Source organism: Quercus robur, chromosome 10 (genome assembly GCF_932294415.1).
Source record: "Quercus robur chromosome 10, dhQueRobu3.1, whole genome shotgun sequence".
Taxonomy (NCBI): Eukaryota; Viridiplantae; Streptophyta; class Magnoliopsida; order Fagales; family Fagaceae; genus Quercus; species Quercus robur.
In genome coordinates, this window is record NC_065543.1 from 31667175 (window position 1) to 31693458 (window position 26284).

Below are 26284 nucleotides of genomic sequence, written 5' to 3' on the forward strand. Positions count from 1 at the left end.
GACTATGACTGACGGATCAATTCCGGGCATGTACTCATGGCTCCAAGTGAACATGTCCTGGTTTTCGCTTAGAAACGTCATGAGTGCTAAGCACATTGGTTGGCTAGCCAAAGTGCCTATCCTGGTTTTTCGTTCAGGCCTAGAATTATCAAGAAGTACTTCATCCAATCCTTCCATAGGTTCTACAACTGTCCGTTGTTCTTCTATACACATAGTCTATAAATGATCGTCTATCTCCAGCATGGCAATGTAGCATTCGCATGCCACCACTTGATCCCCCCTTTCTTCCTCCACTTCGTACTTGATGGGAAACTTGATCATTAAATGGTAGGTTGAGGTTACGGCCTTCCATGAGTTCAAAGTAGGGCGACCCAATATGGCATTGTACGCGAATGAATAATCAACAACCAGGAATGTGACATCCTTGGTGATCTGCTGAGGGTAATCACCGACAGTTACTGGCAGGGTGACCGCTCCTAGGGGATGCACCCTTGTTCCTCCAAATCCTACGAGTGGTGTGTTGATTGGAATCAAACATTCTCTCCCTATCTTCATTTGTTGGAATGCCGGATAGTATAAGATATCGGCAGAGCTTCCGTTGTCCACAAGGACTCAGTATGTGTTGTAATCCCCTACACGTATGCTAACTACAAGTGCATCGTCGTGTGGGTGATGGAGACGTCAGGCATCTTCCTCCATGAACCCAATTACGGGGTTGTCGATTCATGCCATCTTTGGGACGTACCCCGTCAGTTGGACGTTCTGTACCATCCGTAGGTAGGTCTTGTGTGCCTTCTTGGAAGAACTGGAAGTCACACTGCCCCCTATAATCATCCTTATATCTCCCAAGGGTGGCTTAAGGCGCTCGTTTTCTCTTCGGGCAGGCTGTTCTTGGGACTGTTCCATCCCTTCCTTACCGATGAACCTCTGCAACTTCCCTTACCTAATAAGAGCTTCTATCTGCTGCTTTAAGTCATAACACTCGGACATATCGTGGCAGTGATTGTGGTGGAAACGGCAGTACTTGTCTTTAGACCTCTTTCTCCCTTCAACTTACTAGGGAACGTCAGGGTTCCTTCATTCTTGATCTACATCAGGACTTGATCAATCGGGGTGTTCATAGGGGTAAAGCTTGTGAATCTTCCGGTTGGAGGCTTGAAGGGTCTATCTTCTTTTCTATCTCCTGTCCTGGCCATCTTCCGCCCCCAGTCCTATCATACTTCCTCTTGTCTCTCTCTCTTTTTGGGCTTCTCCTCGAGAACCAGCAGCGCATCTTCCGCGTTCATAAACTTAGTAGCCCTATAGAGCACATCCAACATGGTTTTCGAGTCATTCTTATACAAGGAAAATAGAAACTTACCCTTCCGCAACCCATTCATGAATGCGGCCATGAGTATCTTGTTGTCAGCTTCATCGATTAAGAGTGCCTCATTGTCAAAGTGAGCTATGTAAGACCTCAGCGTCTCATCCTCCCGTTGCTTAATGCTCATTAGGCATGTAGTGGACTTCTTGTACCTGTGCCCTTGATAAAGTGTGAGGTAAACTGGGCGTTCAACTCCTTAAACATACTAATAGAATTGGGTGTCAACCTGCTAAACCAAATCCTTGCGGGGCCCTTCAGTGTAGTGGGGATGGCCCTGCTCATAATCTCTTTTGCCACTTCTTGCAAGTGCATCAGAGACTTGAAGGACTCCAAGTGATCTAGAGGATCCTTAGATCCATTGTAGCTTTCCACCTGAGGCATACGGAACTTGGGTGGAAGGGGGAACAACATGACGAATGCGGTGAATGGTGAATTAGTTCGATGAACCAAGTCATCAAGGTTGCTAGACACCCGTTCTCTGAGGGCGTTTATCATGAAGTCCATCCCTTCCTTCATCATCTGCATCTCTGCGACTATGTGAGGCAGAGTCGTATCTGTGGCGGATTGATGGCTTATATCCTGTCGCTCTTGTTTGCTTGGGGCATTGCTGCCTTCCGACCCTTCTTGGTTCCTTCTTTCAGCGTTGGTTCCTTTCTAGTCCTCCTCCTGGGTGTTAAGCGTTGCGTTCTTCTGGCGCAACTGCTCCTCTAGGTCGTGATTCTACTTGGTGAGGCGTTCCATTGTTGCTGCGAGAGTTTGAACTTGTCTTTCTAAGGCAGTGGTACGCGGTTCGTCACCCTGATTGTTAGTGGTTGTTGCCATCGAACGAGTAAGTACCATGCAACTTTTTGTCCGAGAAACAGTAAGTATGGCTAATTCTTCCCCACAGGTGGTGCCAACTAATGATGCCGAAAATCGTCAGTTAGTTGCACAATCTTCATGCGATCAAGGCAACACCTGCACAACACAGAACAAGAAGACCTTAAGAGAGTACCGGTGTGGTACCGGTCAAACACCCTCCGAAGGTTAAGTTAGAAAGTTTTTTCACAACTTTAGAGTGCCAGAGTTGGGATGAATTATGCGAACCTTTGCTTTTTGATGGCTTTTGGTTTTTATAGTAGTCTAAAACAGACCTTTGTTTCTTGTCCCAGAAGATTTTTCCTTGTGGGGAAGATCCTCATAAATATACATATTTTGTAAGATTCTTCCCATGTAGAGATTCTTGTTGATAGGTTTAATTGTGGGGCACAAAACATTTCTATTTAGGGTTGCTTGGGGACTTCCAAGCCATGTAGGCAACACGTGGCTTCTATATCCGTCCCCTCCTACTCGCTAAGGTGGAATCAGTCCACCATGAAGGATCTGTCTGTCATATTACATCCGTCTATCTCCATTTTTGTCCTCTCCAAGGAGTTTTCAGAAATGTCTCATGAAAAACTCCAATTTAAAAAACCAAAATGGTAATTGCACTTGTACATATCCATATAGACAAATTCCTCTGGGTAGGTAGGGCTTATAAAAATTTCCTCCGATCTGCCTTTTTAATATTAAATATTTTCCTTTTTCTTCGTAACCAACCAGATTGGTTGTCAAAAGTTGGACTTTATGTATGATCACATAATGAGGATATGCCAATTTTTTCTTCATGACAAAATAGTGAGGACATATCATATATTATAAATATTTTCAGCATTTCACCACCAAGGGAATACTATATTTGAAATTAGTAGAATCATTTTAGGAGAAAAAAAAAAAAATATATATATATATATATATATTGTTGTTAAATTTATGATTATCTGATGTGGTTCCTTATGATGTTTTTAACACAGCCATCTGAGATTCACATCTTCCTTCCTCCATTGTTACTATCAAATTATTTAAAAAAATATCCTTTAAATTTGTACTTAATAGATTGTCACACTCAACCTAATTGTTCATTTACGGGGTTCATGCGATTGTCAAATGCTAATAACACTTCTTTGTGGTGGTGTGCACAATGTCTTTAATTCGAACATCATCTCTCCTCTCCCTCACCCCTATCTACCTACTAAAAAAAAGGGTGTTCATTTACTTCATTATTGTTGCACACGAATTTGAGAGAAAATGTTGTTTTCCTTATACTAGAATATAGTACATCATGGTGGACCAGGTATACAACACATGGGAAAGTCTTCTCCAAGCCATCATGGCAACATGAATATTTCATTTGTTTTAAATGTCAAAGTCGACAATCTTTCTTCTCTCACTCTCTCTCTCTCTCTCTCTCTCTCTTGTAACGTGGGTCAACTGTCAAGATCTAACGGTGTTGTATATATTTGTAGTTTACTACTGCGTTGAAGGAAGGAAAATACACAGTTAGAGAGAAGGAGACAGAAAGATGGCTTTTACAACGAATGGCGGAAACGGCGAGTACAGTTATTCGAATAACTCCTCTTTCCAGGTATTCATTTCTAATTGTAAGAAGTGTTATTCGAATAACTCTATCATATGATTCAAATAGTTTTACCATGACTTAATATTTAAACAAAAATTTAACTATAATGATCTTGGTATTCAATTAAAATATTTACATACTAAATTGAAGAAAACAAAAATTAGGTTCTTATATGATAGAGTTTGAACTAAGAACTTTATAGAATCCTAATCTTCAAATATAATTTTAAGTTTGTAATGCTTAATATCTACCTTATAATTTCAGGCTGATTATCATATGAATAATTTGTGAGATTCTATTAAATAAACGTAACATAAACTTAGGCCAGCCATTTTATGGTAGAAGCTTATATAATCTAAACTATATATATTCATCTATAATTATAAAATATATTCTCTCAAAATATATATATATATATATATATATGTGTGTGTGTGTGTGTGTTAAATAAGAGAATATTTTGTGTTAACCGTTAAGATTACTTAGGAATAAACATTAAAAAAAAAAATGTATAAAAGAATTCTGCCATGCACTTGAGTTGCATATTCGAAACCATTCACATGAATACCAAATAATATGTTGTTGAAAAAAAAAAAAAATATATATATATATATATATATATATATATCCAACCTCATAGGGGTAACAAAAAAGAAAGAGAGAGGATTCATCATTGATACCTTCTTCTAATTTTCAGAAATATTCCTTTATAATAATAAAATCAAGGAAAAATTAGCATAAATAGTGAGATTACAATAATAAATTCAAACTTATTAATTCAATTTCCAATTTTTTAATTGTCCTCGATGTTAAAAGATCGGAGTACAAGACTTAGAATTTCTAAATTTTTTTTGGAGAAACTTCTAAATTTTTAATTGAACAGAAAAAAGACATTAGACAAGCATAACACATGTTAAGAGCATCTACTCTATTTGTTAGGCTAAGATATTGACTAACGATAGTTAATATTTACATTACAAATTAAAAGGCATATTTAAGATGACCTTAGCTTACTTTCTCAAAAAAAAAAAAAAAAAAAAAAAAAAAAAAAAAAAAAAGACCTTAGCTAACACTATTTACACTCTTAAATACGAGAAATAAAATCTTAATTGTGATTGCGTGAAATAAATGATCCTATTCATATTGTATACATAATAATTTTGTAATTTTGTAATTATCTCGACCATAATAAGTAACCCAATCTTCTATTTCGTAGAGAGGAGCGGCCGATGCTGCCAAGGAACTTATCAATGAGGCAATAGCTGAAAAGCTTGACATACAGAACTTTTCTTCTTCCAACACCTTTCGAGTCACAGATTTGGGTTGCTCCGTTGGACCTAACACAATTTTGGCAATGCAAAACATAGTTGATGCAGTGGAACTCAAATATCAATCTCAAGGACATAACACTCCTGAATTCCAAGTTTTCTTTAACGATCATGCTTCAAATGATTTTAACACACTCTTTACATCCCTGCCTCCAGACAGGAAATATTATGCAGCAGCCGTGCCTGGTTCTTTTTATTCTCGCTTATTTCCTAATGCCTCTCTTCACTTTGTTTTCTCTTCCTATGCCCTACAATGTCTTTCTCAAGTACCAAAAGAGGTGTTGGACAAAAGCTCTCCTGCTTGGAATAAAGGGAGGATCCACTACTCAAATGCTTCAGACAAAGTTGTTCAGTCTTATGCAGCTCAATATGCTAAGGACATGGAGTGCTTTTTAAATGCTAGAGCACAAGAGGTTGTATATGGAGGATTTATAGTAATAATCATCCCAGGCCGTCCCAATGGACTCCCTCATTCACAAGCTATTGCCAATATGGTAGGAGAAATCTTGGGATCTTGCTTGCTAGACATGGCTAAGAAGGTAATAAACTAATGATCCATTTGTGAGTAATTATTTTTACTTTCATAATGATTCACATGGTATGCATCCAATATTTTTACTTTCATAATGCTCAAATCAGACATGTTTCGACATGGATGGCTCTGGCTTAAGCGGTTTTATCAGGTCTTGGTGTGGATTCAACAGTCCTACTATTTTTACATAATGATTATAATTATTATGATGGTTGTTGCTGTTGTTGTTGTTAATAATTTTGCATTGTTATTGATTTTTCATAAAGCATACACTAAAAAAGATTGGTCAACTGTATGCATACAACTTGAAGAATTGTTACTTCAATTTCATGAAATTAAAATTAAGCCTCCAATTAAGATGCGAAAGATATAACTTTTTGAAGCTGCTAAGGTTTTTCCCTTGATTTTCTTTTCTTCCTCATGAGGCAGGGTACAATTAGTGAAGAGAAAGTGGACACCTTCAATCTACCAACATATTTTGCATCTCCCCAAGAAGTGGAAGCAATTGTGGAACGAAATGGATGTTTCCGTTTAGAAAGAATGGAAATTCTTCCTCAAGCAATACCGAGTGGTAATTTTTCAAGAGGCAAGGTGACGTCATCTCAAATTAGAGCTGGCATGGAGGGAATGTTTAAGGAGCATTTTGGAGAGGAGATTATAGATGAGCTCTTTGATGCATTGCACAAGAAACTTGATGAATCGTCCATATTCGAGTCAGGGAATGGATCTACTTTATTTGTGTTACTCAATCGCATAGCAACCGTTTAGAAGATACATACAATTCGGAGCATTGATGGAGCTTTACCTTGAATTTGAAAGTAACTCAAGAGACATGAACAGAGTATCTTATCTCAATGGTGGTAGCATCTACTTAGAACTTACACTAGTATAAATAACACCAAAATAAATAGTGGTAACTATTAGGCTGCGTTTGATGCCTTATGGATTTAATTCTGTTCCATTGTGTTATACACTTTCTTTCCACATTATGGAATTCTGCAAAATGATGTTGCAATTTGTTTACGATGGTAACCCCAATAATAAAAGACTGTATGTAATGCTCTAGATTGATTGGATATTGATTGGGTGTGTATTGTGTATGAATTTTGAGTTCCACATCGGGCATGTATTAGATTAATCTCGGCTTTATTAATAACTATAAAAAGCCTCAATGGTAACAAGACTAGCCTAGCATTAGCATATAAGGCAATTCAGTTGCAAAGTTCCTACTACTTGAAGAGCTCCAACTTGTTGTATTTAATGGGTTTTGCACATGTTTGCAGACTCCGCAGCTTCAGAATGCATAAAATTCCTCTACATGATGGAAATGTCTTTTTGTACTGGCAGATTCAGCAAGGCTTTGATTTTCTCTCTATGTAGTTTTGTATTTCTGCCTCTCCAAGTCCTACTAAAATCAAGTTATAACAGCTTTCATATACGTGTCGTACTAGGGTTTAATAATACAAGGCATTGACTTAAGAAAATCGAACACAAGCAATTGAGCCAATGTTTTTAGTTGATCAAGAGAGGATCAATTGATAGTCAAAATTGACAGAATCTCTCCTTGAGCTTCTTCAATACACTTTAATCTTGGATGCTCCAATAAATTATGGAGGGAAAAAAAACTGAGATCAATAACAGAGAATCAAGTCTAGAAAAAAATTAGGCTGAAGTCATAAGGTCAACTGTTCAAACCGTTCACCAAATAGCCAAGGGCCTTAGAAAATGATCCAAGTATAACCATTAAAGAGGGCCTAGTTTGGAGTGTGAATCTACTTTCTAGTTTCTAGTAATATGAAATTTCTTTCCTCAACCCTAATGGGGACGTGCAATCACCAAAGAACCACACTTAATGAAACGAAAGGTTATTGATTCAAATCCCATCCCAAAGTCACTAATCCAAAATAAAAAAACACAACAAATAAACCCCTCTATGTTAAACAAGTAAGGTCCATGCTTGTTTTATTAGAAGGTATGAATGGGCAAATCTACATTTAAGCATGGTTCATAGACCCTCAAAACTTTTTGAAAGCAATACATTTCACCAATAGAACGTGGTCTCCCATAGCCATTGTCAAGCTGAAGTGGTTGGAATAGTTTTTACATGTTTTTGCTCGACCCTAGCTTTAAAGTTATTCTTACATTTAGGGCCGGCTCAACAATTTTGGGGATCTTAGGCAAAAACTTTAAGTGAGAATTTTGATACCGTTAACATAGTATAATTTGATATCAAATACGTTCTCTGTAGACATGTGTGAAACCTAAATGTGAACTAGCATTAAAAAGTATTTTTCCAATATTTCATGGAGTCATAATTCATAAAGTTTGTGGATCCATGGAAATATGTGATCCAATGCTTATGAGAAGTCCATTCTATGGAACAAACGTTAAAAATACGGTTTTGTAAGGGTGATTGATAAAGAGTTTGAATAGACAATGATGCAAAATAAGTCCTTTGTCTCATTCTTAGTGGTCTATCGTATGTCGCAACAATCAAAACTTTACATTCAATCTGTCATAAGTCATGCCGAGCCAAAATTGGTTTTGAAATCACCATACAATCATGGATAAAATGATCCCTTGACTCTTCACCCCAACAAAGAATATTAATACACTGTCTGCAATCCAACTTCAGCAACTCAAAAGCTTGGTTAGAGGTAGAGGAGCCAAAGTTATCCTCATGAGCAGAGAAAATTGGAAGATAGATAATAATTAATAAATGGTATGGAATTATGAAGATATTCGATAGTAAATATATCAAGATAACATTAAATCAAAAACACCGGAGTGGCTTATTGTTATAGATGATATATAGTGATATGAAAGCATGTGATGTGAAGACAGTTTGGCCGAGTGGTCTAAGGCGCCAGATTTAGGCTCTGGTCCGAAAGGGCGTGGGTTCAAATCCCACAGCTGTCAAAAGTTTTTGTTACATTATCCCCAAAACGTTTTGATGTGTCGTTATTCGGTAATGATATATTTTTTTGGGTTGAGAATCTGTGGTAAATGATATTTAAAAAGGGAAAGACCATACATTTAACAATTATCGCATAAAAACAATTTTCTAATCCCACGAACCGTTTTGGACTTCAGCTAGCTTTGTGTTCGATGATGCAACAAGTGAAACATCTATTGCTGCCCGCTCTTATTTCATTCCCACTTGTCACGTTCTCCATCTATACCCTGTCTTGGATAGCTTCTGGAATCAGTTACCTCGTTGGTGTTATGACAAGCATATATGTGCATGAATGGTGAAACAAGATTATATTAAACTCCAAAAACTTCTGTTAGATCATCCACTCCAAACAGAAATAGTCTGAAAGAAGGAACAATCTTATAAGATATTGTAAAAGAATCCAATTAACAAGTGCTTTTAGGGCATTTATTGTTAAGTTATTTTAAGAAAATTTTGATATATTTTTCATAGAAAATATAAAAAGCTACTAACAAAGGCTTCAATAAAGCCAACAAAAGATGCCACATTGAAGTCTTTTAAAAAAGAAAAGAGAATCTACGTACATGATGGCTTGCATGATATTCTTTTTGTCATGCTTCTCCTGTCAATGTTTGGACCAAGTAAAAGACAAAAAGTTCAGAAGTTTTTAATTCAAAAAGTGGAAAAAGCACTTTTTATTTTTACTGTTCACAAATTACTGTTCACTGACACTGTTCACTTTTACTGTTCATGACACTGTTCACTCCGAAATTTTGCCTATTTAAGGGGGGTTGTCCCTTAAATTTCAGAGTTTTTCAAGTCAAGTTTTAGTTCAGAATTCTCTTCTTAGAACTCCTTCTCTTAGGAAGCCTTCTTAGAAAGAGAATTCCTTGTTTCTATTACTACTACCACCTTGTTCATCCTTATTCACTACAAACTTTGTAATCCTACAAACCTTGTAACTAAGACTAGTTCAAGCTTTGTAACTGCTAACATGTAACTGTTGAGATCTTGTATTCATTACTATTGTAAGTGTTTATCCTACTTTCAATAACAAGTATTTTCAGTTTTATGTTCATTATTCTACTTGTTGCTACCGCCACCTTGGACGGATTACCGCCATACCGGATGGTTCTAAATTGCTTTCATTTACTTTGAACTATTGTTTTCATTTACTTTGAATTATTTTGATATGTACTGTTTGGTTGGTTCTACCGCCTTATTATTGTTCTTACTTTCAAGTTATTTACTTTCAAGTTACTTATATTCGTTTCACTACAATATTACTATGCTTCCGTCTCTTCCCATTAACTGTGCATCTCCTTCCCCCTTTATGGTAAAGCTATCAAAAAATTAGTTTTTTTTTTTTTTTTCCCATAAAGAGTTTCTAAAAATATTTCCTAAATCAATATCGTTAGGGTATTCATTAACTTTTCCCAATGTAAAAACACCAAATTTATTAAAGTGGTATCGCAACTTTGGGCTTTTAGCTTAGGGGAGTAAGATTAAAAGGCAGTTGAATTCAAAATTGATTATGAAATTGTTAATTAGTGTCTGTTTGGGAACAATTTATTTAATTGAAACTGAAAAATTTTTGTTGAAAATACTATAGATAAAAGTAAAAGTTAATTGAATAATATAGTAGGAACCATGAATAATAGTGAAAATAAGTTGAAATTGCAAATAAGCTAAAATTTTCAACTTTTTCCAAACGGACACTTTGTATAACAATAGAACAAAAAGAATTTGAAAAAAAAAGATCATACAAAATATAATGTAAAATATATTCTTTCATGCCTTGTGTTCAAAAATTTTATAAAAAAAAAATCATTATATATCAATGAACAAAATAACTCATAATTTTTGCTATAAAAAGAATAACTAATAATGTTTTGGTAGTCCATAGGTAGTATTTCTTTTAAAAAGAGAAAATTGAATGTGGTTTGTGTTGGGACATGTGGAGTCTAGTTTGTGCTTATTTTGAATTATAACTCGACCCGATATAAAAGTACTACAGAATTAATGAGAGATTTTATGAGGCTTATTCCAAAGAGTGGAGGTTTGAGCCGATAGATTTTCCTACCATAAGTGTAAAGGTCCTTCCCTTTTGGCCGGTTGTAGACAAGAAGGGATTCAAATCCCCTACACTGTGGTTCGTAACCACACATTCTAATCCTTTGAGCTACAAGCCCCCTCTTGTCTCCACTGGATTTGTTCTAGGAAGTACTCTAAAACAAAAAAGAACATTTCCTCTCCAGTATCAACATAATTTCATAGAGTCCTTTGGTTTGAATGTTGCATGAAGACATAAGCCAAATGAAGGAACAAGAAGACCCAAGATGTAGAAGGCCATAACATTACTCATTCGGCAGATTTGGATTCCTATATATCACTTCTGGTACTTCATTATGGCTCGTTTTAGCCCATTGAGAATCTTTTATGTAGGATATAAATACTGTTGTTTGCATTAAAGCCCTTATCATGCATATTGCATAAAGGTGACATAGACAGTACTTTTCAATCATTTCTCACGTTGCTTGAAATGAAATCAAAATATCATGTTATCAAAAAAATAAAAATAAATAAATAAATGCCTGTCATATTGCCAAGAATAATTATTCAATGAGTACACTATACAACAAATAATATTCTCTCCTTACGTAGGAATGATATTTCCCATTAATTAAATTCGCAGCAGAACCCACCATTCACGTAAAAAAAGAGAGTATCACACCAATGTACCCGGGGAGAAATATTTTTCACATTGCCCCTGAAAAAAAAAAAAAAAAAAAAAAAAAAAAAAAAAAAAAAAAAAAAAAAAAAAAAATCAGATTCAAATTGGAAGTTCAGCAGAATCCATTCCAATGTTTCTTGAAAGTGGTCGAAGCAAAAGTGCTCTATAGCAGCATGCCTGCATCTGGAAATGAAAGTGTGCTGATTAATACAAACATGCGAATCCATTTCTTATTACACGAAAGGTACAAAGAACAAGCCCTTAACTCATATCTCTACCTAATACAATTCTTCCAAAATTTAGTGCTTTAAACAATTGCGTGCAACTTGAGATGAGGGTGGAATTGGAAAAGCAAAAGAATTAATAATTTCTTAATAATGGGGAAAGAACAAAGAAGCCAGCTTAAGTGACTAAGCAGCAGACTCCTTGGCAATCTTCTCTGCCTTTGCAATGACATCTTCAATTCCACCAACCATGTAAAATGACTGCTCAGAAAGATCATCATAGGTTCCATCAATGACTCCCTGTCAAAATGAAACATTGGATAAGAAAATTAGGGGAATGCACAAAACTAAATTTGGAGAAAAATAGATTAGTATACCAAGGCAACTGAAACAAAGCTCCATGAAAGACAAGCCCTTTCGTTATTTCAGTCAGATTTATCAGTTATAGAAGAAATAGTTCCACAAAAGATAGTGCCGTGGTCTCAGAAGAATTTGGGGAAAGGATCAATGACCACAAATGCTCAAGGTCAAAAATATAAATAGAAACAAAATGAACCCATCAGATTTATCTAGTATGCTTGATTATATTGTCTGAACCTATCAGATGTTATTTAGTTTTATTATAATAATATAATCAAATTTCGTCTATTTGGTTGTGGCTAAAAACTACCTTGAATATTAATCTAAACTGTAGATTTTGCTCTAGGTGTACAAATCATGTATGTACTGCAATCATTCTCTTTAAGCATTGAAAAAATAAACAAAATCTGCAACAGTGCGTTAATAACAACTTTACTCATGCTTTCAGATCTCTTGGATGTAGTTTGAGTTCCTCCCGGGTCAACCAATTTCCAATTTTCATTTAGTTGATTAATTTCCAAATTTTTTTTTTGATAATTCAATAATTGTGGGAGGGGGATTTGAATCCTACATGTCTCCTTTGGAAACACCAAGAGGTGCCAACCAGTTGAGGTACAAGGCTCTTGACAATTAGTGTCCAAATTGAAACAGCAGTTTCAGGCACAAGTCCATCATCCAAAGCAGTAACAAATAGAAATTATGTAAATATAATCATACTTACAATTATAATTCAAAGATCACAAATGCACGAAACTAAAATTAGAGGAAGGAAAAAAAGGAAAAAAGAAAAAAAAAGCAAAGGATGCCAAGGCAACTGAAACAAAGTTCCATGAAAGACATGCCCTTTTGTTATTTTATTCAGATTTATTATCTATAGAAGAAATAGTTCCACAAAAGATAGTGCGGCAGTGTCAGAAGAATTTGGTGAAAGGACTAATGACCACAAATGCTCAAGGTCACAAATATAAATAGAAACTATATTTTAGTCATTAAAGATTCATTATGTAATCGAGAATAATTGGGGTTTTTCTTTTGGATTGGTAAGCTACACACGCACCCAATGAATCTTGAACTCATAACCTCACCCTTTACCTAAGATTTATAATGGGGGGAGGTGCCAATTGAGCTAGATCTCATTGGCAAGAGAATAATTGAGTTGAACTGAAGCTAACCGGTCTATAGACCTAATTAACATTAACACATTAAAATTGTCTAGCATAAATGGCAGGTTCAAATTGTGAATTTCCAGCCATAAAACTTTGGAATCGTTCTAGTATCACCATCTTGTTCTGCATAATTTACCAGTTGCCAACTAGAAGGCAAGCAAAGACCACTAATTACAGTTTGCTGCTAATAAGTAATAACTAACCTAATTACTAAATTCATATAGCATGACCATAGTCCAAATTATTTTGGTATGTACAGAAAACGCAAAAGCAGAGACAGAGAGCTCCTCCAAGGCTCAAATAAAAAATAAGACAGAGGAAAAATAAATAATCATCATGCATTGAACTTGAACAAATAAATCACCTGGAAGCTGTTAATGCTCTCTTTCAGCTCAACATATTTTCCTGGGGCTCCAGTGAAGACTTCTGCGACATGGAAAGGCTGGCTCAAGAACCTCTGGATCTTACGAGCACGAGCAACTGTCAACTTGTCATCTTCACTGAGCTCATCCATTCCCAAAATGGCAATAATGTCTTGAAGATTCTTATAGTCCTGGAGAACTTTCTGAACACCACGAGCAGTATTATAGTGTTCTTCACCCAAAATACGAGGAGAGAGCATGCGAGATGTAGAATCCAAGGGGTCGACAGCAGGATAGATACCAAGCTCAGAAATCTGATTATAAATCAGAATTCAGAAAAAGCAAGAACACAGAAGAAATGGTTTCTTTACTTTAGATGAATGAAAGTGAAAGATAGGGTGACACACCTGCCGGGACAGCACTGTTGTGGCATCAAGATGGGCAAAAGTGGTTGCGGGAGCCGGATCTGTCAAGTCATCAGCAGGGACATAAATAGCCTGAACAGATGTGATTGAACCCTTCTTGGTAGTGGTAATACGCTCTTGAAGTTCTCCAAGATCTGTAGCCAAGGTAGGTTGGTAACCAACAGCAGATGGTATACGGCCAAGCAAAGCAGACACCTCCGAGTTAGCCTGCAAAATAAAACGGAAAAGTTAGCAGGATTAGCAAACCAATATATATATATATTTTTTTTGATAAGTAAAACCAACATATATGTATGTTATATATATATATGTGTGTGTGTGTGTGTGTGTGTAATTATTCAAGAAAAGATGACAAGCAGGCTTACTTGGGTGAAGCGGAAAATGTTATCAATGAAGAGAAGCACATCTTGACCCTCAGCATCTCGGAAATGCTCAGCGACAGTCAGCCCTGTAAGTCCAACACGAGCACGAGCACCAGGAGGCTCATTCATTTGACCATACACAAGAGCACACTTGCTTTCATCCTGATATTTAAGAGAATCTTATCAAGGAAAGTACGACATAGTGTGGATAATAAACCATCAAAAGGGGGGAGGGGGGGGGGGGGGGGGGGTTTCCATGCATTAGATTTTATGAAGAGTGGCATTAGATTAACCTGATTTTCAAGCTTAATAACACCACTTTCAATCATTTCTTTGTACAAGTCATTACCCTCACGAGTACGCTCTCCAACACCAGCAAATACAGAGAAACCACCTAAAGAAAGATAAAATTAAACACTCGATGAAACTGCAGACCAACAAATTTAAAGACACATCACAGTTCAGAAAGTTTTTTTAAATGGAACCAACCATGAGCCTTAGCAACATTGTTAATGAGTTCCATAATGAGCACAGTCTTGCCAACACCCGCGCCACCAAAGAGCCCAATCTTTCCACCTCTTTGGTAAGGTGCAAGGAGATCAACAACCTGGAGAATGTAGCAGCTAAAATGTAATTGATATATTCAAACTTTAGAAGACACAATTATAGTTACAAATAACACAACCACACACATTTGCATATCACCTTATCCCCTAAGTTGAACTCAAACCCTACTAAAATTTCACACAAAATATCACTACTGCTTGTTGTCAGCCCTCATTTGATCTTACACAGTTCTGTGCCCTATTCATTTAAAGAACAACCAACCACTAAGATTTCCAACATAATATACCAAATACATTTGTCACAAATAATTAATTTAAAATTAAAACCCTTTTATATATACATATATCCAATATTAAATTTAAAAAATTTCTCTATTTTACACTCCTCTACTTGGACCATTGTAAAGGGAACAGGAGTTTAAGAAGGATAAGATTAGAAAAACCAAAACTTGAAATCAAATATCTAATATTAAGACCATTATTCATACAATAATACCACCCAGATTGTTAGAGCTTAAAAGCTCTCTTAGTTAAGTTGTATTCAGGCTGTATCATGCTTATAAATAGTCATAGGCCAACAAATAAATAGTAAATACCCATCACACAAAATTTTTATTTTATTTCTCATAATTCAATTGTTACAACATGTGGGGAGGGAAATTTGAACCCCGGTTCTCCTTATAAACTAGACCATGAAATGCCATTTAACAACAAGGCTCTTGGCCCCTTTGTCCTATACATAAAAGTTTAGCTGCCCCGTTTGAGAATAGCTTATTTGCATAATGTGAGACAAAAAGCTAAAAGCTAGCTTATTATCATTCCCCAAACTTCACATTAGCATACAGCTGCCCTTCACCTAAATGTTTTCAGCTTACATACCTTAATTCCAGTAACAAGAATCTGTTGCTCGGTCGCCTGCTCAACAAAGGCGGGCGCTTCTCTATGGATCGGCAGATAGTGATCCGTTTCTGATCAAAATTCAAAAAAATAAAAAAAAACATCAGCTACAAACATCACATGCTGAATATGAAGAATTAATAACAAGGTCCGTCAAGTGTTTCAATTTCCATATAAATTCTTACTTATATCGCCTCTCTGATCGATGGCCTCTCCAATGACATTAATGATGCGGCCAAGTGTAGCCCTCCCAACCGGCACCTAATAGTAATTCACCACCACCAACAATTAAATTTACGCAAAAATTCATTTCAAGCCACAACATTTATTAAAGAAAGTTGACAGAGTGACCTTAATTTAATAAACTGTCAATTCAAAGGTACAAAAACTGTGGGCTTACGGTGATGGGAGCGCCAGTGTTGAGGACTGGCTGACCTCTAACGACACCTTCAGTGCCGTCCATAGCAATGCATCGCACCATGTTCTCACCCAAATGCTGAGCCACCTCCAGCACAACCCTGATCGGATTGTTCAGCAACTCCAGAGCCGTCAGAATCGGCGGCAGTCCGGCTTCGAATCGGACGTCCACGACGGCTCCGATGACCTGGCACACCTTTCCGACCGCGCCCTTTCCTGTGTGCTCATCGGTGATCTTTCCGGAGGGAGCAGGCGAGCCATCGGCGGCGGGGGACGGGGGAGACGACGGAGACGGCGGCGGCTTTGAAGGAGTGGCTGTGGAGTAATGCGCGGCGGCGCGTGGGAGGAGGTAGCCGGCGGGGCGCGCGAGTGGGGATCTCGGTGGGAGTCTTGTGGCGGTGGTGGTGGGGCGGCGGAGAGGAGCGGAGCGGAGGAGTGTGGTGAGGAGTTTGCGTGAGGAAGAGGACATGGTGGGGGAATGAATGTTTTGGGGAATGATGAAAAATGGGAGAGTGAGAGAGTGTGAGTGTGTTGAGTTAGTGTTGTTGGTAAAGTGGGTAAGGCTGAGAGCCTGAGACTGAGTCTGTAACTGAAAGAGCTAAACATTTGGGAATTCGTTTGTTGATTTGTGGTGGATAGTGGAGTGAATGAGCTGCCAAGAACTGGGATTGCGGGTGTTAGAGTTGGACTCAGACTCCTCAAACTCAGTTCAGGTTGTATCAGACAAATATGCACTTTTGGGTTTCTCTTTTAAACAACTCTTAACTCTCAGCTTTTGCCACGTGTCTGACTAGGAGCGGTGAGAAAAATAATTGGTTTTTTTTTTTCGATATTTTTATATATTTAATGGTTGAGATTGAAATTTTTTTTTATTAACTCTTCATTAACAGCTTTTGCATCAAGTGCAATACCCTAAGTATTGTAGCTGATTTCAATTATTCACATGTTTGACTTTTAGTAGTGGAAAAAATGGGGTAATTTCATGTGAAAATAAGAGATAATTAATCACAATCTATCTATCATGTGAATAATTGTGACAAATATTGTGTCGAAATTTGTGGTCATAAAATTACTCATTTATCGAGCAATATTAGGGATACTGAAACTTTTATTAGTAATACTAAGAATATTGCAACTTTTATTAGTAGGAACTTACAAACTAATGTGTCTATAAATTATAAAAACAAATTTCAAATATTCATTTCAAACATTCACCAATCATCATCACATACAGTCATAAGTTAGGAAGTCATGAAATTTGGTGTGTCAAGGACCAAAAGCCCTTAACAAGTGAAATTTAGGGACTAACAATGAAATTTGGCCTTAATTTTTATTAGGTTACTCTATTAAAGCTTCAAATGACTCATTAACTATGAACTATGAAGATAATTTGGATAATATCAATAAAATATTTTTAAATTTACATATAATTTTCAATTAATTGAATATAATTAAAAATTATATGTACTAGTAGCACTTTGTAATTTTTAATTTACAAGCAATCTTATTAGGTTATGCCAAAAAAAGAAATTTCATTTTAACTTAACAAGAGTAAAGTTATATTTGGTAGCTATTTTTGTTTTCTGTTTTCAAAATTTTGTTTTTAAGAAAAAAAAATAGTTTTCAAAAGAACAAAAAAAAATTGATGAAGTTATATTTTATGGGTTTAAGACTTTAAATCCCAACAAGATCTATAAAAAATTAAAAATTAAAAGTCCTAAGAAGATCAATATGATAGGCTCATTTGTGGCCTATGGCTTATTTGTAGCAGGTTCGAACTCAGTAGACATGAAGCCCATGACAAAAAGGATGACAGAGTATGGGTAGAGTCATGTGGCAGGCTAGGAGGTTGACCAAGGAGAACGGTGGTGAGGCATGATTGGACACTGGCATTGATTATGTTCTCGATCAATGGCTTATGGTCCATTTAGATTAAGGAGAATGGAGGAGGAGTAGAGTAGAGTTGGCCAAAAATTAGACTATTTCTGGCCAACTCTAGTCTACAGTTTACTCCCCTCCACTCCCATTTCAATCCAAACAGGCCTTTAGACTTTAGAGGTATTGTGTCACTATTAGAAAGTTTTGCTTTCATTTTGTGGGGCAATGAGTGTTATATCTGTTCTTAAGCCTCATTAGAGCAATGGCTATTATATTGATGCCATTAGTGAGTAAAGGTGGTCTATGGTCCTCTTCTTTGAGATTGATGGGGAACTTTTTATCTAACTCCATGGTCAACCTTCCGAAAATGAGCTATGTCTTCTAAATATGAGTTATGTCTTCTGAATGTAAGCTACGTCTTTCGAAAATACTGACTTGTCAGAAGTGGAAGACTCAATGCAACAAATGCAACCTATCACGTCTACTCCAATAAGTCATCTGTCACATACAAGAACAGAAGAGTAAGCACTTGCAAGCCTGACCTTGACACCCATTCGCCACCCCCATAAACGGATGGGCGAAGATGTGCATACGAAACCTACACTACAACACTCGCATAGTAGCCATCACCCAAAAGCGCTCCTACATTCACACAACTATTGGCAAAGGGATAACTCCCATCTTCTACAAGTCAACTAAGGGATAACCCCAAGTCCCTAAAATTCAACTAAAGTGGTCATCCACATACCCCTATATAAACACTATGACATGCCAATTTTGAGGTACGTGAAAAACACAATTTTCAAGCTCTTTCTTTTGAGTTCATTGAGATTACTGTGAGTTTTTTACTTAACCTTTAGAGGGTCTTAGGCCAGCACCACATTGTTGCACTTTGTAGGCACTTTTCATTCTGCAATTTTCTAACTCTTTGCCTTTTACAGAAGACTATAGGTTTGAGCGATAGACTTACCGACAATTTTAAGCATCATCAGAGATCATTACATGGTTGAGTTCCACACAGGTGAGTGCAGAGAAACAACTCCTATGCAAGAGAAAGAGAGAAAAAATTGCTAAAATCTTGTGTTTTGCTACCACTAGGGTTCAAACTTGGGTGCGGATTCATTAATGTTAATGTTTAGGCCCCAATAACAACAAAGTTAATCAATTCTTAACCAAGTGATTAATTGGATTAATTATAACTTAGATCAAAATTGAATATCATTACAAGCACACGGATCACACAAATACAACCAATTTGATGACCCAAGAAAATCAATAAAACAAACTGTTTCATAGTAAAAAAAAACTTAGGGTGTTTTAACCGTCAATCTTCAAGGTAAATGAATCCATTAAAATGGAATAGAAGTTTGTACAAAAGATTTAAACCTAAATCTAAAGCTACCTCATGCGGTACTTACTAACGTGATTACATGCAACTTTGAATCCATATAATTGTCTATTTAGGACTTGATTCAGGTGTACCAGCAACTTGATTGTAATTTGATGCAGCAATTTCACTTTGATCACCGAATATTTTGTATGAGCATAGGTCTCTAGTTGATACTTTAAGAAAGCTTGAAAAATTTTCAGATCTATGTACAAAACACTACTCTCTTGTAGTCTTGAAAATCGTGCTCTAGGGCTTACTTAAATAGTGTAGTTAAGATGCTTGATGCCCTAGATTCAACAATTGATAGAATCTATTGGAAACTTAATCTGCATTATTCTTTATCGGTTGAGTTAAGTGGAACTCAATAGATTGAGCTTGTGTCCAAATGCAATGGAGCAACAAACTTGTTTTTGTTTTCTTGAGTTTTCTTTTGTTTGAACCTTGATTTGTATTATTCAATGATTTACTTAAATACCAATTTAAAAGACAATCTAGACTCTAAGGCTACGTTTAGAAGTTCATAAGGGAATAGAATGGAATGATCATAAAGGAATGAAAATGAATGGAATGTATTTAAGTAAGGGAAATGAATGAAAAAGAATGGAATGGAATGAAATTAAGTAACTTTGATTGGATGTTTTAAAATAAGGAATGGAAAGGAATGAAAATGAATGAAATGTAAGTAATCTTGTTTGGGAGTAACATGGAGGGAATGAAATGAAATCATTTTATGACAATATTACTATTAGACCCCTATTTTAAAATAAAGGGTTACATATATAAGGGTATTTGGGGAGTTTTAGTAAAAAAAAAAAAAATCATTAAATCTAATTTTATTCCCTCCCATTCCTCCTAATTTTGAGGGGAATGAAAATTTAAGGTTTTAAGGGAATAGAGAGGAATGAGTGTTCCCTCCTACCCATTCCATTCCCTCCCACTTAAACTCCCAAACAAGTGAATGAACTTTTCATTCCCTCTATTAAAACTCTCAAACAAGGAAAGGAAAGAATATTCTAAAATTATTTTTTTCATTCCATTCCATTCCTTTTTCCCAAATGAGGCCTAACGGTTACAATTGTTCATGATTTTCCAACCTAAAAATATGAACCTAACAATTAATTGTGGACTTTTACATTGTTTTCTTTGTATTTTCATTGGAGGCTAAAGGAACTAAAAGTAGGCAAAGGCTTGTTTTCAATTTCCTTTTATTTTGAAAATTGAAAACAATTTTTGCCTTCCAACTGTATTACGTTCCCAAACAAACTTTTTGGGTTTGGAGAAAAAAAAAAAAAGAAAAAAAGAAGAAAAAAGTAGAAGCTTTTAAAAATAGAAAAATGAGGAAAGAAAAAGTTAACAAATGGATCGTTACTTTTTTTTTTTTTTTTTTTTTTATATAATTACTTTAATAATACATCTCTATTCTCCAACCACTTTATTTAAATATATATATTTTTTATTTGTTAAAGAGAGTGTGTGATATTATTATTTTAATCTGAATAGAATAAAATAATCAAGTAAAAAAAAAAAAGGTATAAGTTAAAGATGTTGCTTTTCCTCAAAAAAAGTTAAAGATGTTGCTATATATTAATATTAGGATTGATTTTGCTCTTTTTATGGAAACCATTATCTATTTTATATTTCGTCTTGTTTTAAAGGACGGCATCTACATGGAAACCATTATCTATTTTATATTTCGTCTTGTTTTAAAGGACGGCATCTACATAATTTAATAATCGCAAGTTACTAATGATATCTTGTTCGAAGGAAATTTGTTCCACTTTCAGAGAAAAGGGATGAACTTGGGGTAGACCTTAAATTTGGATGAAAAATAAAAGTAAAAAGTAAAAAATAAAAAATAAAATGAAAATGAAAAAGAAAAACTCCAAAGTGTGGAAAAATTAGAGAAAAAGAAAAGAACAAAAATAATGGATTTATCTAATCCACTGGCTTGAATTGAATGGATGCATCAAGACCATTCCAATAAAGAGATTCAAGACTCAAGAGACTCAAAAATGGCAGTTTTCAAAAGACAACCTTAGCCGCAGTAGCAGTAACTATTAAGCAATGGGCACACAAACAACATTCTGCGATATGCTTTCTTGCTCCTCCTCTTCTTTCTGCTTTGTGGTCTTAAAAACTTCATCACCCAAAACTAAAACAACTCTCAGACCCTCCTCCTCAAATTTTGCACTCCAAACCCCACCACCATTACAGGTTAAGCACACCAACACCCATTCTCTCAAACCCACATACCCTTATTTTCTCAGAAGATTTTCTAGAACAAAAACTAGAGCCACCCTTGATGAAAAAGACCAAAGTGCCACCCCTCTTCTTGAGCAGGAAGAACAACAACAACAACCCAGCAGAGTATTTCTTTTCCTTTGTTCTTTTCAATTCCTGTTCACCTTCTTCTCTGTTAAATTCAATAACTTTCTTCTGTTTTCTGCTCCAGTTTTACATATAAGATAAAACACTTGAAAAAATTGTCATGCTAAGCATAGAAGATGAACTGTGAACTCAAACTCAGTAAACTTTTTTCTTAAATGGGGCTTATTGTATTGCCATGTAGATGAATTTTCTTAATGGATAAAACTTAGGAACAGTTCCTTAGGTATTGTACCTTAACTTCCTCAGCTGTGTGGTTCCATTTATCAATAAACTATATGGTCTTTAGAAAACATAAAACTGTATTTGTTGAATTGGTCAGTACAACCATGTGATTAATTTCAATATAAGAACCAAATATACAACACTTAAAGGAACTGTATCTAAGTTTTGCACTTTGCTATGTGGTTTGAGCGAGTTAAGTTGTTCTTGTGCTTTAGGAAGTTGAAGAGAGTGTAGAATTGCTGAAAAAGGCTGCTAAGAGCAGAAGGGTTGCGGCAGAGGAGATTTTGTCTGCTTTTTCTGTAATTGAGAAGGCAAAGATTGATCCCTCAGGATTTCTTGATACGCTAGGTGGATCAAAATCCCCTGGTAGAACATGGATGCTTATTTTTACTGCTGAGGTTGGCATAATTCTATTCCTTGTTTTGCTTTACATTTTATTCCACAATCTAGGCTTATTGGACTTTTTTGATTAATTGTAGAAGGAAAATAAGGGGGGTCGTTATTTTCCTATTACAGCGATTCAGAGGTTCGATGCTACTGTAAGTGTCTTATGCATTTCTTTATTATGTTATCATATCTGTGAGAAAAATAAAAAAATAAAAAAAAATACCTCAAGATGTGTTTAAAATGATTTTTGATTCAATCTATAGATACTTCCAATAGCTACTACAATATGAAGTACTTCATATTTGTGTTTTCTGGGGAATATAGGGGGAATGCTTCCCTTTCAACCCTCATAGTTGTGTTTTGCTAGATGAATATGCCAAGGATCAAACCCTGGATACATACCCACTACAAGAATGGAATTGGCTTCGGGCCAAAAGGTCATTAGTAAGTCTCTTGACATTATTGAACTGGGATGCATTCTTCAGACCATTATATTAGTCTGATCAAATGATCTTAAGATTAACAAAAATTTGGAGTACAGAACTACATTACTTATGGCCTTTTTGATGAAGTTAATTCGAAGCAAAATGGGGCTTTGTTTGGATCTTGGAAAGGGCATGGTAAAAGAGAAGGAACTCACTGAATTGCTCAGGGATTAGGTTATTCTATAGCATTTTGACATCTGTCCTCTGTTTTCATTAGTTTTACAAGATCCAAGCTGTGGCTTTCTAGAACACATCTCTGAAATAGTTCTTGCCTTTTAAGTGAAAATGTAACTGGTAAAACAAAAAAAGTCCATGTACTTCTCTTAAAATCATTGTCTGTGATATTTCTATATGTGACTTCAAGGATGAACATGAGGGAGCTTTGCTTCATCCCTCAACACAGAATATGACATGATTGCCTTTTTTTTCCTCTATTTTTGTTTTATTGGATAGGTAATGATTGGCCATTCTTTTTGCCTTTTTTCCACTTAGAATCTAAAAGAACTTTGTCTGGATTGTCAGGCAAAGAGAATTGAGAATGGTGTATATCTCGGACCAATTGGATGCTTAACGTTTGAAGGCAGAATTTCATGGAAGAAGAGAATACTGGCCTTCATTTTTGAGTGTATTCGGATAAAAATTGGACCTTGGAACCCTTTACAGATAAGTCTTGGCCAAAAAGAAGACAGGGAGCCAAGCACCAAGGATCCTTTCTTTATCTGGTTTTATGTTGATGAGGAAATAGCAGTTGCACGAGGCAAAAGTGGGGGGACTGCATTTTGGTGCCGCTGTCGCCGTGTCACTATTTGACTTTCATTCATATACCTGCAGTAATATGTCCTTGTACAGTTGGTAAATATTACACTGTTTACATTAGGAGCTTGATACAGTTCAACACATTAGGACTACAACTATTTGAAGTGTTATGTGTCTCCAAATAAGTTTCTGTTGTCATCAGCCATCACCATGATTGTTAATGTGGTATACAATGTATGGTCGACAATGGACCTTGTATCCTGGAGCCCTACGAAAACCATTGCTTTTATGTCTTTTAATAATTTCTACCCATCATGATGCCTTTCAGTATTCCGCATGCATCGCATTTCAATCAATGTCATTCCCCAATGGGAAAGCACATGTTTCCAACTGTTACCTTATGACAAACTGGCATGAATGGGATGTAACGACAGAAAACCATGTTTGATTACTTAGGCCTTGCATGCTTTTCTTTTACTCTATTAATTATTTGTAGGGAAAATTTTCCAACTAATTTGATGTTATGTAATATCTAAAGGAAAAATCTTCTTAAAATTCCAGGTGAAAGTTGCATTCATCACTTTCTCCAATATAGAGAAAGACACATGCATCACCTTAGCTGTTAGGTAATTGAAGCTGATTTGAATCTTTTCTGTGATATACCTTTCCAGAATATCTCATACCAGCAAATAAATCCTAAGGCATATGCATTACAAGCACAGTTTCTTTTTCATCAGATGCCTCCTGGCAAGAATATCCCTCTATCTACAGTACATATTGACGTTTTTCTAGTTATAATTGTATTTAATTGACCTTTATGATCTTAATCCTTGTATACTGTTTACCATGTTAGGTTACCGTTTCTCTCAAAAGCTTAAGCTATCAGGAGATGGTAAATTTAATCATTTAAGCACATAATTCCAACATGTACCTTCTTGAATTGATTATTTGTTCAAATGCTCTTAGTGTTAATTTGTCTCTAGGCACTGAACGAACTCTTTGAATATTGAAAACTTGTGAATCTGATAATCAAACACGTAAGTATAAAATAAGATGGGAAAGCAACATTACTACAAAGGTGTTTTATTAAGTAAAAATAAAGAGAAAACATAAGTGCACAATTCGGCTACAATTGTTTTGTTTAAAGGAATAACATTTCTATAGACAGTCTCTGAGCAATTTATTATAAGCCTAATAGTCTGCAGAGAACAATTCTAAATAAACATCAGTCCAGTTCAGACTCACTTATTGTTTGCCAATGCCGAGCTACGTATAGTTTTAGCTAGCCCAGAAGTAGTGAAGTAGTTGATTAGATCTTCTGGCATTGGTATCTTTTCTTTGATGATTGGAATCTCAACAAATTTCTTCGACCATTCATGGAATGATGGGAACTTCTCTGCATCAACTAACTTTATGCCTCCTAATTCTTCTAGGAATTTGATCCAGTTAGGTAAAGAACCCACCACTAAGTCTAGAAAACCTATGGTTTCTCCTCCAAAAAATTTCTTGCCTTCAATCAGCTTATCGATAATTCCTAATGATTCTTGTGCAGACTCTACAGCTTTCTCTTTTTCATGTTCTTGTGCTCTGCAAGCAGCCCACGCACTAAGAATACACTGCACTTCATAAAAATTGAAAAACTGTCAAGTGCTGGTTTGTAGATGCATTTTCTTAGTTTTTCATACATAAAAATTTTTATTCAAAAGGTGAATCACATTTTCAGTTTCAATTTGGTTTCTTTTGATATATAGTATATCCTTTTTGCATTTCTGCAAAATCTCTCTCTCTTTCTCTTAAATATTGGTATTTAAAAATAAACCAATGGAAACAATGAAAAAGAATGGAGAGTTTAACGTTTACATTTACCTTCTCATCAACGAATCTAGCCCAGAAACGTGAGGTGGATTTTTCTAAAGGATCTTTAGGCAGTAGAGGATTCTCCTGCCATGTCTCATCTATGTACTCAAGGATGACAAGGGATTCAGCAACTGGTTTTCCATTGTGCACAAGCACTGGGATCTTCTTATGGACAGGGTTATACTGGAGAAGAATGGGACTCTTGTTTGTCAAGTTTTCTTCTATATACTCATATTCTACCCCCTTGAGCTTCATCGCCCATTCAATTCTGCAGCAGAAAGAACTCAGCGATGCACCAATCACTTTCACTTCTCCCATTCTGAATTCTACAGGATCTGAATAGAGCTTTCCATCAATGAAACTATTACTTTGGAATTTTTGGATGTGGCATCTTGGAAATTTTTGTATTTCTTAGAGAGAGTCATCAGCCAAGTGAGACTGGGCTCGTCTTCCAGAACTTTGGATGTGGCATCTTGAGATATTTTCTTCATTATAAGTATATTTTAGAAGAAAAATTCCACTCAATTTATTTGCAGCACTTAATTCAGTCCATAGATCTTCATTGTTATCTATATATTGGTTTCACTATCCAGGTCTCTTGAATCATGGCATATGTCATCTCTTAATAGGGGTAGCTGTGAAAAACAGTGAAAGGTCAGATGATCATGCAGTTGGCTCAACTTTCAAACGAAGAATTTTATTGCTTGGACTTGCCATCATCTGTCTCTTTGTGAGGAAAAAGTATTTAATATCAAATGATACCAAGTCAGCCATATCAAAATCCAATAATTGAAAATGTGTGTAAAATAACCA

General features: G+C 35.8%; 4 protein-coding genes and 1 non-coding gene across 5 annotated transcripts; 3 read left to right on the forward strand and 2 right to left on the reverse strand.

Moving 5' to 3' along the window:
* Positions 1-3572: 3572 nt before the first annotated feature.
* Positions 3573-6764, forward strand: LOC126703236 (loganic acid O-methyltransferase-like). The gene is made up of 3 exons (XM_050402191.1): positions 3573-3806; positions 5017-5667; positions 6090-6764. Exons 1-3 carry the CDS (start codon positions 3744-3746, stop codon positions 6426-6428), a joined length of 1053 nt encoding a protein of 350 aa, XP_050258148.1. The 5' UTR covers positions 3573-3743; the 3' UTR covers positions 6429-6764.
* Positions 6765-8499: 1735 nt separating this feature from the next.
* On the forward strand, positions 8500-8579 carry TRNAL-UAG (transfer RNA leucine (anticodon UAG)). Its single transcript has one exon. It is a non-coding gene; the product is annotated as a tRNA-Leu (tRNA).
* Positions 8580-11413: 2834 nt separating this feature from the next.
* Positions 11414-16835, reverse strand: LOC126702576 (ATP synthase subunit beta, mitochondrial-like). Its single transcript, XM_050401321.1, has 9 exons — positions 16092-16835; positions 15877-15952; positions 15674-15762; positions 14718-14835; positions 14522-14622; positions 14232-14390; positions 13849-14073; positions 13444-13755; positions 11414-11853 (listed from the first exon to the last, which is right to left on the reverse strand). Exons 1-9 carry the CDS (start codon positions 16575-16577, stop codon positions 11740-11742), a joined length of 1680 nt encoding a protein of 559 aa, XP_050257278.1. The 5' UTR covers positions 16578-16835; the 3' UTR covers positions 11414-11739.
* A 4497-nt stretch (positions 16836-21332) lies between these two features.
* LOC126702629 (uncharacterized) lies at positions 21333-23944 on the forward strand. The gene is made up of 4 exons (XM_050401391.1): positions 21333-21743; positions 22202-22384; positions 22466-22525; positions 23381-23944. Exons 1-4 carry the CDS (start codon positions 21441-21443, stop codon positions 23666-23668), a joined length of 834 nt encoding a protein of 277 aa, XP_050257348.1. The 5' UTR covers positions 21333-21440; the 3' UTR covers positions 23669-23944.
* A 737-nt stretch (positions 23945-24681) lies between these two features.
* LOC126703333 (probable glutathione S-transferase) lies at positions 24682-25944 on the reverse strand. Its single transcript, XM_050402299.1, has 2 exons — positions 25481-25944; positions 24682-25230 (listed from the first exon to the last, which is right to left on the reverse strand). The coding sequence occupies exons 1-2, from the start codon at positions 25787-25789 to the stop codon at positions 24856-24858; spliced, it is 684 nt and encodes a 227-aa protein (XP_050258256.1). The 5' UTR covers positions 25790-25944; the 3' UTR covers positions 24682-24855.
* Positions 25945-26284: the final 340 nt, after the last annotated feature.

Coding starts and splice junctions, on each gene's coding strand:
- LOC126702576 (XM_050401321.1), bottom strand. CDS start 16,577: ATGTCCTCTTCCTCACGCAAACTCCTCACCACACTCCTCCGCTCCGCT. Junction 14,391..14,521: donor TTATTAAGCTTGAAAATCAG/GTTAATCTAATG, acceptor CTTAAATATCAG/GATGAAAGCAAGTGTGCTCT. Junction 11,854..13,443: donor AGAGCATTAACAGCTTCCAG/GTGATTTATTTG, acceptor TCATTTTGACAG/GGAGTCATTGATGGAACCTA.
- LOC126702629 (XM_050401391.1), top strand. CDS start 21,441: ATGGGCACACAAACAACATTCTGCGATATGCTTTCTTGCTCCTCCTCT. Junction 21,744..22,201: donor AACAACAACAACCCAGCAGA/GTATTTCTTTTC, acceptor CTTGTGCTTTAG/GAAGTTGAAGAGAGTGTAGA. Junction 22,385..22,465: donor TGCTTATTTTTACTGCTGAG/GTTGGCATAATT, acceptor GATTAATTGTAG/AAGGAAAATAAGGGGGGTCG.
- LOC126703236 (XM_050402191.1), top strand. CDS start 3,744: ATGGCTTTTACAACGAATGGCGGAAACGGCGAGTACAGTTATTCGAAT. Junction 3,807..5,016: donor CGAATAACTCCTCTTTCCAG/GTATTCATTTCT, acceptor TCTATTTCGTAG/AGAGGAGCGGCCGATGCTGC. Junction 5,668..6,089: donor TGCTAGACATGGCTAAGAAG/GTAATAAACTAA, acceptor CTCATGAGGCAG/GGTACAATTAGTGAAGAGAA.
- LOC126703333 (XM_050402299.1), bottom strand. CDS start 25,789: ATGGGAGAAGTGAAAGTGATTGGTGCATCGCTGAGTTCTTTCTGCTGC. Junction 25,231..25,480: donor CTAGATTCGTTGATGAGAAG/GTAAATGTAAAC, acceptor TATGAAGTGCAG/TGTATTCTTAGTGCGTGGGC.